At 50.9% G+C, this 17,200-nt stretch overlaps 5 protein-coding genes across 5 annotated transcripts; 2 read left to right on the top strand and 3 right to left on the bottom strand.

The window, feature by feature from the left end:
- Window positions 1-7,177: 7,177 nt before the first annotated feature.
- Window positions 7,178-7,991, bottom strand: ASPBRDRAFT_37067 (thiamine-binding protein). Its single transcript, XM_067623648.1, has 4 exons — window positions 7,880-7,991; window positions 7,691-7,796; window positions 7,427-7,529; window positions 7,178-7,362 (listed from the first exon to the last, which is right to left on the bottom strand). The coding sequence occupies exons 1-4, from the start codon at window positions 7,943-7,945 to the stop codon at window positions 7,299-7,301; spliced, it is 339 nt and encodes a 112-aa protein (XP_067485085.1). The 5' UTR covers window positions 7,946-7,991; the 3' UTR covers window positions 7,178-7,298.
- A 189-nt stretch (window positions 7,992-8,180) lies between these two features.
- Window positions 8,181-9,659, bottom strand: ASPBRDRAFT_112818 (putative pyruvate dehydrogenase E1 component alpha subunit; the record flags this gene model as incomplete). The annotated part of the gene is made up of 4 exons (XM_067616692.1): window positions 8,181-8,695; window positions 8,802-9,256; window positions 9,326-9,459; window positions 9,552-9,659. The coding sequence occupies 4 exons, from the start codon at window positions 9,657-9,659 to the stop codon at window positions 8,181-8,183; spliced, it is 1,212 nt and encodes a 403-aa protein (XP_067485084.1).
- Window positions 9,660-10,347: 688 nt separating this feature from the next.
- On the top strand, window positions 10,348-12,575 carry ASPBRDRAFT_37061 (uncharacterized protein). Its single transcript, XM_067623647.1, has one exon. The coding sequence runs from the start codon at window positions 10,468-10,470 to the stop codon at window positions 12,454-12,456; it is 1,989 nt and encodes a 662-aa protein (XP_067485083.1). The 5' UTR covers window positions 10,348-10,467; the 3' UTR covers window positions 12,457-12,575.
- A 208-nt stretch (window positions 12,576-12,783) lies between these two features.
- On the top strand, window positions 12,784-14,161 carry ASPBRDRAFT_112177 (BSD domain-containing protein; the record flags this gene model as incomplete). The annotated part of the gene is made up of 2 exons (XM_067616629.1): window positions 12,784-13,786; window positions 13,860-14,161. The coding sequence occupies 2 exons, from the start codon at window positions 12,784-12,786 to the stop codon at window positions 14,159-14,161; spliced, it is 1,305 nt and encodes a 434-aa protein (XP_067485082.1).
- Window positions 14,162-14,744: 583 nt separating this feature from the next.
- ASPBRDRAFT_113536 (RanGTP-binding protein) lies at window positions 14,745-17,028 on the bottom strand (the record flags this gene model as incomplete). The annotated part of the gene is made up of 5 exons (XM_067616748.1): window positions 14,745-16,557; window positions 16,616-16,719; window positions 16,796-16,853; window positions 16,919-16,950; window positions 17,008-17,028. 5 exons carry the CDS (start codon window positions 17,026-17,028, stop codon window positions 14,745-14,747), a joined length of 2,028 nt encoding a protein of 675 aa, XP_067485081.1.
- Between the last annotated feature and the right edge of the window lie 172 nt (window positions 17,029-17,200).

Genomic DNA, 17,200 nt, shown 5'->3' with positions numbered 1-17,200 from the left:
TCTTTGACTCTTTCGGAAAGTTCTCTCTTCTTCTACAGCTTCCGCTCGGAAACAACGGGTACTACCGCAGACAACTCGCCCTCCGATCCTTTGGGTTTCCGGCAGGGGTTCTAACTTCTATGATCACCTGAAGCGACTCGAGGATCATCTCCCATTCCTTCAGGTCGGAGTTGACCGTGGTTTCAAATTAGGTAGCCTTCTTTTCTTGCTTCTCAGTATGAGGGGAAGACCTACACTAGCGTTCAATTATTGCGGCCAGGCCGGGGGAGATTGACAACGCATTCATCAGTAAGTCATTAAGATCTGCCCTTTATTTTTTCCTCCGGCCCGTCTAGTTTCTTCCTTTTTTTTTTTTTCTTGCTGCTTTTCTTAGTTTTAATTGCCCCTCCCGCTGGGCATCGGTGCCAGGTTACTGGGTAGCTGCCGCACTAATCAGAATTCAAGGCGAAAGGAATAAAGGGGGGGAATTAAAAGAAAAAGAAAAAGGTAAGGAAAAAAAGCACGGGCGTCCCAGGCTGCCGGGAGCAGCCAGCGACGGGGGGCGAAACACTATTACTAAATTGATAGTCCTGTGCATATCGGACTAAAGACGCTCGCTAATCAGGGGCCCAGATGGTCGAGATGGTCAGGTCGGTTAATAACTTAATGTTGGTGGACATACCCAGTGTGGCGGCCCGAATAGTCCGGACAATTTTTTGTGTTCGAGAAAAAAAGCATTTGGAATCATGACAGGTCCTAGAATTGCTGTAGCTGGTGCCTTCCTGAGGTACAGTTGCATGATTTCCGAGCAACAAGGTGCAAAGAGTAGACCACACGGTACCTCCGGGATGGAGCAGTGATACATCATCCAAGAGGGGAAGCAGATTGGGTGATCTTCAAGTGAAATTGGGATCCAATGGTTGGTGGTGCCGCACCGCCGGAAAGTCGCATCCATGGACTGCGACCCTCAATATCCGACTGGGCTGAAGTTAGACGGGTGTTGCGGCGCATGCATTTGCATGATCCTAGTAGCTAGTACTTAGTGAGATAAGCCTGCGTAATATATCTTTGACTCTAGGAAAGTTAAATAGACTAACTGGCAGACAGCCAGTTGAGAATGCAAGTCTCCCGGATTTCCCGGTCGTTTTCGGTGCTGGATTCCAATTCAACCCCCAGTTCTGTGCCTCGGGGATGAGAAATAACGAAATGAGTAGAGAAAAAAAAAAATAAAAAAAGAATAAACGAAAAAAGAAAAAGAGAAATGACAATCAATCAAGAGCAGACGGAGGTACCGCAAGTATCCAGTCTGTCGGGATACTTGACCCACCCTTTCGTCGGCGGAATTCCCCTCCACTTTGTCCCACTCGACCTCGAACAGCTTTCCTGGTTGCTCCCCTTGGTTTGATTCCAAATTCACGAGGCCCACACTCCACTCCCAGCGATGCCGGGAAGCTCCCGTCTTTTGAAAGACGAAAGTTTCTTGTTGAGTCAAATGTCCTACTTTGGAATATTGGCAGGTGTATCTGTGTGGGCGTGTGTACTGGAGATGTCTGGTATAGCTAGTAGCTAGTAGCTAGCAGCTACAGTAAAATCTTAGTTGGCTCAGGACTGACTGATTGCTAGCATAATCAAAGCAACTCACCCGAGATATTATTGTGGTCACATGGCCCTTCCGTATAGGGAACCCGGTTCTTCAACCACCGACAAGTATGAACTATGATGCAAACTAAGCTTGGACTGCAGTCACTACTTCCCATCCCAACTCATTCCCGGCTTTCATACCCAAAGGAGGGATGAAGACCCTCTCCCAGCATCGTACGACAGTCGCAGATGTCTCATTGTTATTTGAAATTGGTCGCTTGCATGGGTTCGACTGGATCGTCGCCCCGCAGAAGCATTGTTGGTCGCGAGGTTCCTGTTTGGTTAGCCTGACGAAGGTGACCATCAAAATATATTGGGAAAGATAACTAGTACTAGGAACCCGAAAATATACTAGCCTGCTATCGCTAGTAGCTTAGCATAGTAGCAAGTCTGCACTTGGATTATTTTCCAGATTTACCTGCATGCCGTACCTGTGGTCGATCAAGTCTCTAAGCAGAAATGGACATTGTCATCATTCCTGCGATAACTTCGGGTACCTCATGTCGAAGGTGAAATGAGTCCTATACAATTGTGGAAAATTATAGTCCTCTTCGCTCTCCGCAATCAACTGGCACTGTCTTGTAGGAATCAGTCAGAGTCGAGCTTCAATTGTGGCTACCACTCGATGGACGGTTGGACCTTCTCTTAGCTTTCCCACACATCCAGGAAACTTACGAATACGGAAAGACTAGATGCCTCTCCGAGTAACTTGGGGTAGTAGACGATACGTGTACGGTATCAAGAGCTGACCTTCCGTCGGGTTCATAGAAACGGCCATGAACAACAACTCTTCTCGTCAATTGCCGGCTAAAGGTTAACAGTCAGACTCCATAGTCATCGCACACATCTCCCCCCAGTAGCTATTGTTGAACAGGTGCCTAACTGGTAGCTTGATGGATTGTTGGGTCATACATGAGATGGTCGTCCTGTTCTTACAATACCGCAGGTGTCAGTGTAATACTTCCCTTGCTCCCCCCGGTCGAAGATTCAGTTCACATCCAACAAAGCCCGTGTGTACATGTCCCTCCATCATCAATATCGGTTTTTCGGTCATCTATACATGAAGCAGGGATCATAGTGCCGGAAATATCGTGCAATGTCATGATTAATCTATTTAGGTTTTCGAAAGATATCGTTGAAGCCCATCGTTAATCAGTCACACCTAGGACGGCTCCTCACTTTCCCAGATCCGAGAAGCGTGATGCTGGGAACATCTTGAGCTCAGCAGTGATGTGTCCTTTTTTGTTTTTTTTTTTCGTCCTTTGTCACTTAAGGGATTTGCTCTTCTTCAGATCCCGCGGTGCATGGTGCATATTCCGATTGATACGAGCAGACAAGAGACAAGTGTCCCCCGTCTTTATTCGCTAGTTTGGGTTTGCGTGTCCCACCGGCAGGGAAGAATAGCGAGTCATCTTAAGTTCCTGAGCAGCAGGGATTGGGTGACTCATGTCCCAGTTTTGCGGAATAGAACGCTATTCAATGTTATACTTCGTATATTATACATTAGGTAAAGACCCCTGTTGACCCATTGCAGGGATTTCAGTGGAATGGATGATGGAGCCGAGCGAAACGGAAGAGTATCGGGGAGGCCGATGGAGACCGTCCATAATGGCAAAAAGATACCTTGAGGTTTAGCTTAGCGGGGAGGGAGAAAAGAGGGGGCCACCATGGAAGAAAGGGAAAGACTTCAGGAAGAGTCTACTAGTCAGTCTAGTCTAAGCCTGCTCCGATCATTTGGGGGTCGAGCTTTGAGCGGAGGCGCGGACTTGGTAGGGGAAAAAAAATGAAAAAAAAAAAAAAAAGGAAAACAATCTCTTTGAGTGGCAGGACTAGGCCGTCTCACTCCAATACACTAGAGGAAGTAAGAGCCTACCAAGTGCTCTCACTAGTTCTCAGAGGAGGATAGTGACGGCTGGGCTACTGCATGTTGAGATTGTCCGTCAATCACCATGGTGGACTATCAGACTGATCACTCCAACGGCTTTTTCGATCCCCGTCACTGGAGTGGCTCCCTTCTCTTACCAAGTCAAGTCAGATTTGCTAAGTAATTAATCATCATCGTGATACTCTGGCTCAACACCCGGCGTTGTCCGGCTTTCCCAGTCCTCGAGTACCAGTAAAGCTCTGTCTCCGTGGTCGCAGGCCTGGTTTGGCCCTTGCAGCCGACCATCCTCCCAATGACTATGACAACCGAGCCGGTGCCGAAAATAAATCCAAGATAGAAGCTAGTCTGGGATGACCCCTTCCTCCATTTCTCTCTACTACTAGTAGCTAGCATGCATCCTACTATGAGCTACTACTGGGTGAGAGAGTTCGGGGTTTACTTGTGGTTTCCAAGACTATGACCGGTGCAATGTATGAAGGTCCATCGCACCTCTAACTTTCAGACTCTTGGACATACTGCTGTAACAGCGTGCACACTGCACACAAGTAATTGGTGTGGCTATCACGTATCCATCCTACATCACTGCTACTCTCTTTGTAGCGGTGTATGGGCGGCGGTGGGGACCGCAAATGGTGGTGATGATACTCCAACCTGGAAATTTATTTCATATGGCATGACGAGTATGTTCCAAACTTCTCTTCTGGGCTGTTACCTAGAACAAAGCTTAGCGACAGCAACCGTATTTGCAGCTATGACAGTGCTAAAGTATCGCGGTGTGCTTTGTTTGCAATGAGCTCCCAAGTGACGCGAGACAGAAGGGATCCCAAACGGGTCTGCGGCGCGCATGCCCCGTAACCCGGGTGGGCATGGTTTACGCATTCTTGGGTCTGATAGGGGAAGACTCGCCTGCGCCAGGGTAAGAACGAGGAAGAGAACGACATGCCAAGCCCTGCGTGCTTCCTAGACTAGATCTCCATAATTATTACTGATTTTCTGATGTCCTTGTATTTTCGAAGACGCTCTCTCCACCACTGAAGGCGTGGACAGGGCCGATTTCCGCATGCGGTTACTTTTCCCTTCCTGTATACCCAATGATATTCCCCGTTCCCACCAGATCCTCGTTGTACCCAGCTACTACAGCCGGGTCATGGTTCATTCCATGCCTTCGTACTGTCTTGCTCTCTGACGAAGAGGTGTTCTACAGCTCTCTTCTATCTAGTCTATATCATGTCTCTGAAGAGTCGACATTCCCGCGCCAAGCTGAGAATTACTTGCATGCCTGGTAACAAGTGGGTGTAACCATGTCACGACGCTCCCAGCGTACTGGGTCTGGGACTCTCCAAGGCGACCATGCAGAAGAAAAAGCCTTGATCTTTGCTTTTAGTCTCCGGATCTCAAAACAGGCCGGACATTTTCTGCCCCGTACCCAGTCAAGAAAGAGCCTGGGACGGATGATGAGCACAGCAGATACCGTTTCGTGCTGGCTGCATCAACTAATCAAACCAACCAGGTTCCACGGAATGTCCCTCCTTCCCTACTATCGCTGCAGCGTTATAGAGATTACTACTGCGGTCCCTCAAATCAGGACTCTGCACGCATTAGCGGAGATCTTCACTACGTTCTACAGTCACCTATACTCCGTAGTATTGCGGTCCAAGACGGGCGAGGCATGTCCTAGGGACAAGCTGCATAAAGATGCTAACACATTGCTGTGGGGAATTGGTTTCAGTTGGCTGCATGTGCCTATGCCTAAAGCAAAAAGCAATGATGTTACATTGCAGACAGCTTGCATGGTTAATCCTGGCAAGTATAGGCCGAGTTATTTAGAGCCAGCCTAGCGGAATTTCTTCATCTCGAGTCCTTGTGAATGGTAAGAGGGGATGAGATGGTGTGCTGGCCTGGCGGACGATCTGTTTCGGGCCAGCTCAGCTCGTGCCATGCTCCCTGGATACTAGTATCTAGCACTATGGGCCGTCAATCCCGAACGATAAACAAATCATCGACTCGCTTTTCTAGTGTCCAGACTCCAGATTGTTCTTCTTGGGACATGATCGGGTGCATTAGCCAGCTGTCTCGCGCATGACAGACAGGACCCAAGGCCGTGGTCGTGTCATCGTTGCAGAGGCCGAATGTAAGACTGGGGGCAGACTTAGACCGGGGAGTTTGGTTTCGGGCGTCCGGGATTACCATCCCCAGCCAGTTATGCCTGGACATCTAGGAAATTGAACGCTTACGCTGCAGATCTTGCCTCCGTCAGGCATATGAAGGCCAGTGTAAGAAGGTGTCTATCTGGATGGTACTAGATTCCTTCCCTCTTGACTGCCTTCTGTCATATCGCTTTATTTTTCCTGCTCCGTACTTTCTTTTTCTCTTGTCCCCGTGTAATCGGGAAAGCCCAATTCTCATCCCTCACCATGCTCTATTGTCTGAGGCAGTACTTCTTTTCCTTAGGCTCAATACCCTCAACTTCTCTCTATTCAGCCATGCATGTTCGCCTCGAGATAGTAGCATCAGAACAATGAGGTGGCTCCAGTCTTCAGGGTGAACTGGTTGGAGGACGAGAGACGGCACTAAGCAGCAGATGAAAACTCCAGCGTCGCCAGGCGTCGAATCGCAGCGAGTCCCCAACAGGCCAGAGGCATGACTGGCCAGCAAGTGAAAAATACTTTCCCAATTTTCCCAATTTCCAAATTCCCAATTCTTTTCCAGCCATGGAAGGATCCGCCAGATGAACTTCTCCACCCCCCCCCCCCCCCCCCCCCCCCCCCAAATTCGTCCTTCATTTGATGCGCTCGTCCAGGCCAAGCCCCGTCCCGATACCGTGCCTTATCCCTGGCTTACTTTGTCGATGGCCCTGGGACGGAAATCTATCCATCTCTCTCATCGACCACCGAGATCTGTCTGTTTCCCCGATCTATCTATCGTGGCTGGGCTCTCTTGTCTCCTCTCTTTTTGCTTCCCAACGCCTCCCACAAAGCCGTCCGGTGATGTCGATATGCATGGCCATGCCCTCTCACTTTGCCAGGCAACAAATTCGCCCCCTTCCCGTATCCACTAGGATGCAGGAGCTCCTAGCTAGTTGCATTTGACTTGCTTGCCAAACCCAAGCAGGATTGCTGCTCTGATGCTCGGGGAACCTCGGGTTAGATGATACTAACGCAAGAAAAAGGCTCACTTCGACCATGTGAATGCATCCAGACTCGACTTACCCCGCCATCATCGCGTTGATAGGACACCTGGCTGTGGTCGGCACGCTCTAAAATAGATCTAGCGAACGCCGCTACTACGCGGTCTGCATAGATACGCACGCCCGAATTTGATCGTTCTCACCGGAGCACGACGATAAGATGCATATTCACTGTAGTACAGTGGGCCAAAACGGTGATGGGCAAGGATACAGCAGGATATGCTGTCACAGGTTAATTAGCCTCTTTCCTTCGTCTGCCTCCCGTTGACTTTTCCCCCTCCGTCGATCCAACAGGAGCGACATCCTGGTCTATGATCAGTTGGGCTCTCGGACCATAACAGGGATCCTAAGATACAAGGTTTCCGGGACAGAGTCGTCCAGTCCATTACATACTTTTACGTATCCCATCGCTTGGACACATGGGGCGGCTACATATCAACAAATAAGTACGGTGCTATTTATGCGTGGGTTTGAGGGGTTTCTGTAAAAAGGGTTCATCATTCACTTGGCATCCTAGATTACTGACTTGTATCGAAACATAGGCTTTCAAAACACACAAGACGCACATCTTCCTATAAGCGCCCAAACGGTTGGCTCATGGCCAACTTAAGTCGCGAGAGCCCTCTGCACCGAGGCTATATTGGCTTCCATAGGCTGCACCTTGTCGGTTCTATACACTAGCGTGAGATAACGGCCAGGAAAGTGGGCAGAACTCCGTCAAAAAGCAAACTCACCTAGTCGTGATGCGAATGTCCGTCTGAATCCTGGCTATGCCTTCCTGGTGGATCAACGTATGGGCGTATCCGATGATTTGGGATACCTGATCCCACGAGCCCTCTTTAGCCAAATAGGTTAGCTTTGCAATAGCAAAAGATGGGAGCCGGCCCGTTATCTCCGAATCAAACCCCTACATGGAAGCCGTGCACCGTGCTCGATGCAATATCCACGAGGAGCGATTCGATCCAATATCGAGATAAAGGTTGTTAGCGGAAACATACCAACAGTAGTTCCAGTGGTGTGCATCTGATACTTGAGACCGGAGTTCTGCATCAGACGCTGGATATCCGCAACCTGCTTCGAGAAGGATGCGCTTTGAGAGCCGATCTAGGCCACGGGCGTTAGAGCTTGGTATCGATCGGGCCACATTTTTGTCGTCGTCAAGCTAAAGAGTACGAATGGTAACATACTGGGATCAGAGAGAAATCTGCGGTGCAGTTCGCCGGAGTACTCAAGGTTGGGTTGATGGAAGCCATTTGGACGATGTTGTTATGTTATCTGTGGGCAGCAGAATACGCGTCGTTTGGTTAGGGTCTACTGGCTACAAACTCCCTAAGTGCCGCATGCCCTTTATTTACTATCCGAAGCGTTGCTAATCATAATGACGTTCAATTAGACTAGACTATACCGACCTATCTTATGCGAGGCACATGCTATGAGCTCACTATGAAAGCGCAACCCCCCCCCCTCGAGATTAGAGTTTCGGTGGCTTCACCTTATCAACCCAGGGTAGTACGTCTCGTCAACGGTTCTCCCGCGCCGCTGGGCTGGCTCGCTCCCACGGACATATATATCCTCGAACAACACATCGGAAGTTAAGGGTGGCTCTGCCATCTTCTCCGCTTCCTGAGCTTCACGGTCGACTTTGCTTCGGATCTCCTTATCCAGCGTCTTCACCTCGTCCTCGCTGAGCACGCCCCACTCAATCAACTGTTCTCGATAAGTCGTGATAGGGTCATTCGCCCGCTCGGCCTGAACCTCGTCCCTGCTCCGGTACGCCGTCCCCGGATCAGAGACCGAGTGTCCCGCATACCGGTATGTTTGGAACTCATACAGTAAAGGTCCATTCCCACCCAACACGTAGTTTTTGCCATACTTCATTGCTGCTATCACGGCCAGAACATCCATTCCGTTGATGCGTAGACCTGGAATGTAGTATCCTCGTTTGTAGTATTCGGTCATGGCGGAAGCGCGCTCCACGGATGTGCCCATTCCGTATTTGTTGTCTGCAACAAGACATGGAATTAGAATAGGGAATCCCCGGTGATCCAACACAAGAACGAAGCACAACTGATGGGGAACAAAGGAGATATGAAATAAACCAAAACTCACTCTCACAACCAAAAATAACAGGCAATTCCCACAGCTTAGCCATATTATACGCCTCATGAACCTGACCCTGATTCGCAGCGCCATCTCCATAAAGGTTTACCGTCAGCTTCTTAGTATCATCATACTGCTGCGCGAACGCAATCCCCGTCCCCAGAGGCACATTCGACCCTACAATCCCATTCCCCCCAAAGAAGTTCTTAGTGAACATGTGCACCGAGCCGCCCTTTCCATGACAAATGCCATCCCGACGACCAAGTAACTCTCCAATGATAGACTTGACGCTCCCACCCCGCATCAAAGTAAATCCATGGGCGCGGTACGCAGTGATAACCTTGTCATCGGGGCTGATGCCGTGTTCTACCCCCACCGCGACAGCCTCTTGACCTGTGGAGAGGTGGCAAAAGCCACGGATCTTTTGTTCCTTGTATAACTTGTCGGCTGCGAGTTCCATGCGTCTGCGAAAGTTAATTTGTGGGGTCTAGAACGAATTTGATTGGAAGGGAAGGGTGGGATGGAAAAGAGACCTTATTAGCGACATGTCATGGTAAAGCTGTTTTAGTTGGCTTTTGGTGGTTTCCAGGCTGTAGGGTGGAGGATCGAGGTTGTATGTCTCGAAGCTGTCGTCTGCTATGGGTACGCTGAAGGGTTTGTTGTCCTCCTATAATGGAGGGGGTGTGTTAGTGTTAGTCCTGCATGCTAGAATAGATGAATCGGGGTCAGCTGGGGGCCTAGGCGTGGGCTGCAACGCACTGTAGGGAGATCTGAGACGTTCGAGACATGGGCCATGCACCGCCGAGATGGCAGGCCTGGACGTATCCAGCGGAGACATCCCTTGGGTTTCAAGGATCTCGTGAGCATGGTTCCTGCGATTCGGGTCTCGTCGTGCCGGAGTATGTGAGGCGTGCGCTCTTCGGTGGGCTTTCTGGGAGGGAGGACTTGGAATCAAATTGAATAAGAAATTCTTGATGGACAAGGGTTAATAGACGTGACTCTGCCACCGCTGATGGTGAGAATAGAAGAGCTCATCATATTAGATAGGCGGATGGTTGGTGCTCCCCGAAGTCCTGTAGTGACGCAATACTGAACTCAATCAGCAGTATGGGTACGTCGAACAAGTATGACCGGCTGGTCTGCCAATGAGAGTCGGCCATCATGTGTCAAATCGTCAAGCTGCATTCATGGTTCCTTTTCCTGCCCTTCCGCTGGATCGGCCCCCTGTTGTTCTGGCTCTCTGTTGAGCTGAGATTTGGTTGCTAGGCAGTCTCTGCTAGTGAAGCAAGAAAACCCTGGGCTTTAGGGCTGGTACAGGCGGGGTAGACCATGATAGCTGGATGATATCTTTTTGGTATAAATAAAGACTCTTCGAATCCTGTTCGGGCAACAGTAATGAATGTCGAATCCGCCAGGGATTGCGTGGGAAGTATAAAACAGGAAGCAATACTGGCGGAGTATGGGCAACAGCCATGTTGCTGCCTTGCTGCCTGGACGCACGGACCAGGCGATGGTGGGCTCGACGCGTGACGCGATTTGGCTGACTGAGGAATCAATCCATTTACGCGGTCCGCATTGATCTAATCGGCCACGAGCTGCGTCCGAGGCCATCGACTCGTGCAATGCCTATGGCTCTCTGCAGACTCGCCTGCGACACTGACGATTCTGAGTTGCGATGAGACAAGGGGAGAGTACGGGTATTACCGGCACCACGACTCGTCAGGGACAATTTCAGACACCAGACAAGCCTCCTAGAGTACGTCCGGCAACAGAGACCAACGCGGCCAAGGCAACATTAGCCAGGACAGAGCCTCCAGCGTCCTCTGCATCGACGTCGAGATCCTGGAAGAGAAGCCCTTTCCCGAGTCTGTCAGATCAGCCGACACTTACGCAGATCGACTTCGTCACGCCGAAGTCCCAATTCGCAGGGTCTGATGGCGATGACAATGATCTCGACTACATTGATAGCAAATCCCACAGCAGGCGACGGGCTGATCCTGAGGTGATTGAGATTGATGATGACTCCGACAATGACGCCGATTACCAACCACCGTCGCACCTAAAGCCGAAGCCAGCTGACATTCGTGGAGTTAAGTTCGAACGAGGTGCAAAAAATGCCGCCCCCAAGCCCAAAAGGAGGAGCTCCCAAGGTGGCAGCGACATGAAACAGAAGCGCAGAAAAAGCGGAGAGGGCAGCAATAACAGCAAAAAGGACAAGGACAAGGCGAAAGGTCATAAGACCCTCACTCAAATGGACTACGTGCGGCGTTATCTGAAGATCGAACCGGACGATGACGTGAAGCTGGACTATACTTACATTACTCCTAAAAAAAGCCATGGACAAAACCTCCAGCAAATGCACGCTCAGAATACTGAGAGGTACCAACAACAAGATGACTGTCAGTCCAATATAAACGAGCGCAAGGCACAGACAATCAAGAATGAAGCAGGTGCGATGGTGACAACAGAAGCTACGAATGATAATCGGGGAGCAACCGAAGCTCCAGTGACGCCACAGAAACGCTTCAAACACGAGATACCTTCGTCACAATCTCCTGAGAGCCCTGGTATTGCATTCATAACATCTTCTCAGTTCCACGGCGCTACTCGTTCTCCACAAAAGCATGTAGCTGCTGACATTGCCGTTCGACGTATCAAGGAAGAATCACCTGCGATGCATCACATCAAAGAAGAACCTTTCCAGGATTCAGAGCCAATGCTGTTATTCCCTAACGATTCATTGCCGGAATCCGGGAATCTAGAGTCGCCCATTCCCCGTCGACACGGTACAACCCATCAAATATCGACCGATCGAGCAGACACGCCGACAAAACCAGCTCGTTCAGACAGCAGCCCTAGGCTTCTAGGCGATAAAGAAGGGGCGGTAAATTCACAGAGAACAGTAATATACGAGACAGATGCAGAAAGCGACTATGGCGACCTTGAAGACGACTTACCCGACGCTCCTGCTGCTCCCGGAAGCCCAGAGCCAGTCGAAGGGGACCCCGATGCAACTGATGACCTTGACTTTGATCCCTCGAAAGACGAATCGCAAGACCAAGACCTTCCGCCCATGAATCCATCGGGACTAGACATTGAAACAGAATCCCCGCTTCCAGAACCAAACCCAACCTCAGAAGCATCGATGTATTACCAAAGACTGCAGCCAGCTACCCAATTTCCCCTTGGCACAATCCCGACGTTAAGCTCCCAGAAGTTGGCTGAGCTCTTTCCTGAAGATTCAAATGACCAGCAAACGCTCCGAACCATGTCACCGCTGCCGTCGTCTCCTCGAACGGACAGCCGTGCAATGTCCAAACCTGGCGTACTAGCGGTTAGCCAGGCCCAGGCTCAAAATTCCGACAAGGCTCCAATGGAGATGGTCCCGGAATCTTCACCTATCACGCGCCAGGGAAGTGGCACCCGAGCAAAGGAGTTCATTCCTCCTGAGCCCCTTGCGCGAAGGGACGTGGTACAAGTGGAGTCTTCACAGCCAGCAGACCGGCTCCACAAGAAGAATCAGGAGGAGAATTCCGGCCCTCGTGGAATCCTGACCGGCAGCCAGATCCTCACTTCAAGTGTGATGGAGAGCGTGCCCCTTCCGGCCTTCTTGATGGATAGTCAAGATAGCGTTGGAGAACCCTACAGCTTACCAGACTCGTAGACTCTTACCTTGATGGGACAGCCAAGTATATCACGACACTAATGAGAAACGGCATCGAAATACCCTATGAGACTAGATCATATATAGTACATAACAATATATAATGGTATCATCATCGCTCACAGTGCTTACTCAAGTCCGTAGTAGTCCTTTACCACGTGTGGGAGGTGTCAGTGAGAGGCGGTCGGGCCGTCGTAGCCCCGGGAACGAAACCGCCCAGTTGACTGACTGACCAAGAACACCCTCCGCATCCCTCCTTCCAATCCATGATATGCCCTCCAGCTTCATCTGATAGCCTTCTCTGATTCTGTCCAGCCTCCCGCAGTCATGGATGTAGCCTACGACCACATCCAAGAGGAGATCTTCTCCTCCAACGACTCTGCCAAGAAAGAAAACAACAGCAACAATAACAACAATAGCAACCCCTCCGACGCACCCGCCACCACATCAGACCGCCCCAATGTCGACCTTAACGCCGAACTGCAGGAAACCTTCCGCGCTTTCTCCGCAAGCCCCTGGGGTGCACGCATCGGTGGACTTTGGGACAATGTTCGCAAACAAGGCGAAAGCTACTACGAAGGCGCTCGCCAAGAATACGCCGCTGCCAGCGAAGAAGCCGCCAAAGGGTTTTCCGATCTGAAGAGTAGCATCGTCGGGCGCACACGGGGGTTGTCTTTGAGCACCGCTTTCAACAATAACATCATCGGCACTGGCACCAGTACTACGGGAGAGAAGGAGACGGAAACATCGTCATCTACGCCCAAGAACGTGACCGGAGAGAACGAGCAGGAGAGGGAGAAGGCTGGACCTTCTTCCGGCTCGAATAACAATAATGAGGGGTTCCTCTCGCGGTTCAAGGCCGAGGCTGCCCGCCGACTCAAGGAGATTGAAAAGGCAGAGGAAGCAGCCGACGAAGCTATCCTGCGCTTCGGGATGAACATCGGACAGAAGTTGAAGGATGCAGTCAGCATTGTGCCGCCGTCTACGGAGTCGTCGTCGGATAAGCTGCTGTTTGAGAGCAAGGATGCAGACGGAAAGCGTGTTATCCATGCTACGCGGTTCGAGGCGCAGCTTCATGTCATCCATTCGAACTTGGAGAGCTTCTCGAAGGACCCTATTAGTGAGGAGTGGCCTACTTTCCAGCAGTCCTTCAACGTGGGTGATAAGACCGATGCTATTGCCGCTGATTTGGAGAAGTATCCGGAGCTGCGCTCCGCCATGGAGAAGCTTGTTCCGGAGAAGGTGGAATATGCGGTCTTCTGGTGTCGGTACTACTTCTTGCGTTTGGTTATCGAGACTGAGGAGCAGAAGCGGAAGGAGCTTCTCAAGGGTATGCTTCCCCCCCTCTCCCTTTTGGGCCCCCTCCTATACATATCGCGGCTATTTATTAACATGTCCCCTAGATGTCAACGTCGACGAGGAAGAAGTCAAGTGGGACGATGATTCCGATGACGACACCGACTCTCCCTCTACGCCTCAAGTCCAGCAGTCTACCTCCACCACCAAGGCTACCACTGCCACCCCCACTGCCACTGCTACCGAGAAGGATACCCTGAAGCCCACGGAACCCCGCCGGTCCAACGACCAACAGTCCCAGCCCGACAGCGAATCCAGCTACGACCTCGTCAGCGGTGCGACCAGCCGCACTCCTGCCAGTCCCAAGGAGAAGCCCAAGGATGAGGAGAGCGATGACGACTGGGAGTAAATGATGACTTAGGCTAGGATGAATGCTTGGAGTGAAACACACAAGTTTGTGACTGCGTCGTATAGTTACTAGAGATTTTCCAAACTATTGGCTGACCACTGGCTGGTCCGAGAGGGAAACGATTCCCCTTCCCCCTTACTTATCTTACATATGATGTTGATCGCGGTGCGAGGAGTTGCGGTGTCGTTTGTTTGATATCTTCAGGCGTTAGGACTGCCGCCTTGTTCTTTTTCTCCTTTTCTATTAACGTCGTTCGTTCCTCTCCTACCCCCCTACGCGATACGTCTTTGGTATTAGCAGCTGCGTGTTGTGTTGTGTCGTCTTGGCTTCCTTGTTCTTCCCCCCTTGACAGTTCCACATACACCTCACCCCTTTCTCTATCGGTACATGGTATAAGCGCTTCTGAAAGATATTCCTGTTTTGGGGCTAGATTGCAGAACGTGTAATCTATTGATATGCAAGTCTATCCACAGAGAGTATTCATAATCTTTCCCATGTACAAACCCTTTTATCGCATCGGTATCGTAGTCGTAACGTTCGTCATTTGCTTGATATTGGTATTGATATCGATAGTGTCGTCCATTTAATCCTCCGACGGGCCATCAGCATCAGCATCACCTTCTTCCACAACAGGACCCGGTGTGGATTTTCTAGAGAGAGGGGACCCTCCTCTCGACCTCTCACTAGCAAGAACAGCTGATGACGGTCCGCGCCTAGCGCCACGGGGCTTCAGATCCGACGACTGTACGGAGGCGGAGCGCCCATACCGTAGCGGTGTCTCGGGGGTATTCTCTCGGGACCTTAGATGAAATCCTCGGTTTCTGCTATCACCAGGCGAGTAGGGCATTTCGCTCGTCTCACGCGAGAATCGGAGAGGAGTGCCTTCTGACGTCCATGCGTACTGATAGTCCTCGCCTCTTCGTTTGACGGGGCTCTCATCATACGGGTCCCAGCCGACTCTGCGTCTGGCGTCAGCGCGGAGTCGCTGGCGGTGTTGTTCATCGCCTCCGGCGCCGGTGGTTGATGATTCCTCAAGGAAGAAGTTGAGGAGCTCGTCGCTGATGGAAAGGTGGGATTGTTGCTGGAATTGTTGTAGGGAAGTGAGACGGAGGAGTGTCTCCAGGAGTGATAGAGATGTGCGGATATTGTTAAAGTGGGGATTTGAGACGGTGGCTGTGGATATGCGCTGGGATGAAGAAGGGGTGCTGCGGCGAGATGGCGTGGTCGTGTCATGGAGAGAAAGCTTCGCCATTCTTTCGGGGTCGACGGATCCCGCTCTGGACGGCGAGATGTGGTCCCCTTCTACTTCTGATTCGGAGTCTGATGATTCTTCTTCTTCGTTGTAGACCTCGAATGCAATCCATTCGGGGTCTAGGTCTTTTGGCAGTCGCCATTCCTCGGGGATGGAACTTTTGTGGAAACTAGGTTGTGCGGGGTGCGCGTTTGCCTCGTTGAGTTGGGCATCTAGCTGGGCTTGGATCTCATCTATTTCTTCCTCTCCCTCGTCGTCTTCATGGGGATCCCCGGGGGCAAGGCCGGACAATGTTTCGTCCCGTTCGACCATGCGTCGGGGAGGTATGGCGTTGATGTCTCTTTTGAGGAGAAGAACTGGGTTGTTAGTCTCTCCTTCGGTGTTTATGTTGAGAATTTTGCCGGTATCTGCATAGAAGATCTTGGAGATTTCGTGAATTGGAAGAATTTCGCGCAGTCCGGCCATGCTGACACCTTCGTAGCTGTGAGGTTGCGGTTCACTTTCGTCGAACGAATGGACTCGGCCATCATCCAGATCCTCGATAATCAACACCTGGTAGGCAAATTCGTCCATCCTTGCCTCGGCAGGAAGCCTTGAATGTGGTGTCTCGGACTGGGGAATCGCGGCTAAATCCATAGGTACCCTGCGGAGCTTCAAACGCGCCTTGTGCATGACTTCCTTCCAAGTTGCTTCGCGGATACCCTCGTCGTCATGCGGCCGAAGGTGACTGGAAAAGAGCATATACATGGACAATGTGAATGTAGGGCCGATCTGGACCGCTTGAGACGGATACATGGAGTATTGCGTATCGCCAGCAGTCAAGAAGGTGCTTGCCTGCAGCAGCCGGGAGGGAGACACACTCGATGGGAGGTTTGTCGACAGCTTAGCACCCGAGGTGGTGATAGCCAGGTTCATTAGCGGTACTGCATCCTCGATACGAACAAGAAGTCTCTTGATGTCCTTGATGATAAGCTTGATTTCCGCCTTGTGCTGGGAACGGTCCCTTTTGGGGTTTGCCCCTCTGAGGTACAGTTCTTCAGATGCAGCAGTCTTTGCTAGCCGCTGCCCGAGAGACTGAATATCCCATCGCAGAGATTTTGTGAGGAAGACAGCTGACTCTAGTGAGGTATTGCCTCTTGCAGCACTAGAAGACGTTAGATTCCAGACGGTGTGGGGGTCACCCCATAACCGATTTCACTTACATGAGTTCAATCATGTCAATAGCAGGCGAAATGACTTGTATCTTGCTTTCCAGTCGATGCTGTAGCGTGAGCAGCTCATCCCTCTCTTCGCCATCATCGACATTCTAACAAAGTGGAAGTGCATGTGGTCAGTCATGGGGTTCTGCGCAGTTCGGTAAAAGCAGGCCAATCTTGACTTACTTTAAGTAAACGAGAAGATTGACTGATGGCATATTTCGCAGTGATAGCTATGCCTGAGCTAGCTATGATGTTAGCCAACGCTATAACAGTTAAATTGGATGAAAGCGAGGAGCTGATCCTTACCGAATGGCATAGTTCATCGCCTGCTGCGTGAGCTAATGCACGATTAGACTCCAAACCTTACAAACGGGGCTATAAGCACGAAAGCATACCCTCGTGAGAAAAGCATCCATTGTGCTCAAAAGTCAGGCTTCCCTCGCTCTTCTTCTCGGGGTGAATCTGCCGAGGAGATTGTTGACTGGTGGAGGGATCTAGTAATAGTAGTAGAAGTAGTGATCTGTAGCGCCCCTGAGGCGGTTTGCAGAGCTTATCGATAACGGGCCACCCACTGTGGCTGCCACCAGC

Source organism: Aspergillus brasiliensis, assembly GCF_001889945.1.
Source record: "Aspergillus brasiliensis CBS 101740 unplaced genomic scaffold ASPBRscaffold_1, whole genome shotgun sequence".
NCBI lineage: Eukaryota > Fungi > Ascomycota > Eurotiomycetes > Eurotiales > Aspergillaceae > Aspergillus > Aspergillus brasiliensis.
Note: the sequence above shows the minus strand (reverse complement) of the source record. Positions and strands in the feature narration are given on the sequence as shown.

Excerpts from the sequence above, each read along its gene's own strand:
- ASPBRDRAFT_37067 (XM_067623648.1), bottom strand. The coding sequence starts at position 7,945 with ATGGCTTCCATCAACCCAACCTTGAGTACTCCGGCGAACTGCACCGCA. Across the intron at positions 7,797-7,879 it reads CAGATTTCTCTCTGATCCCA|ATCGGCTCTCAAAGCGCATC; the intron begins GTATGTTACCAT and ends CCCGTGGCCTAG. Across the intron at positions 7,363-7,426 it reads GACATTCGCATCACGACTAG|AACCGACAAGGTGCAGCCTA; the intron begins GTGAGTTTGCTT and ends GCTAGTGTATAG.
- ASPBRDRAFT_37061 (XM_067623647.1), top strand. The coding sequence starts at position 10,468 with ATGAGACAAGGGGAGAGTACGGGTATTACCGGCACCACGACTCGTCAG.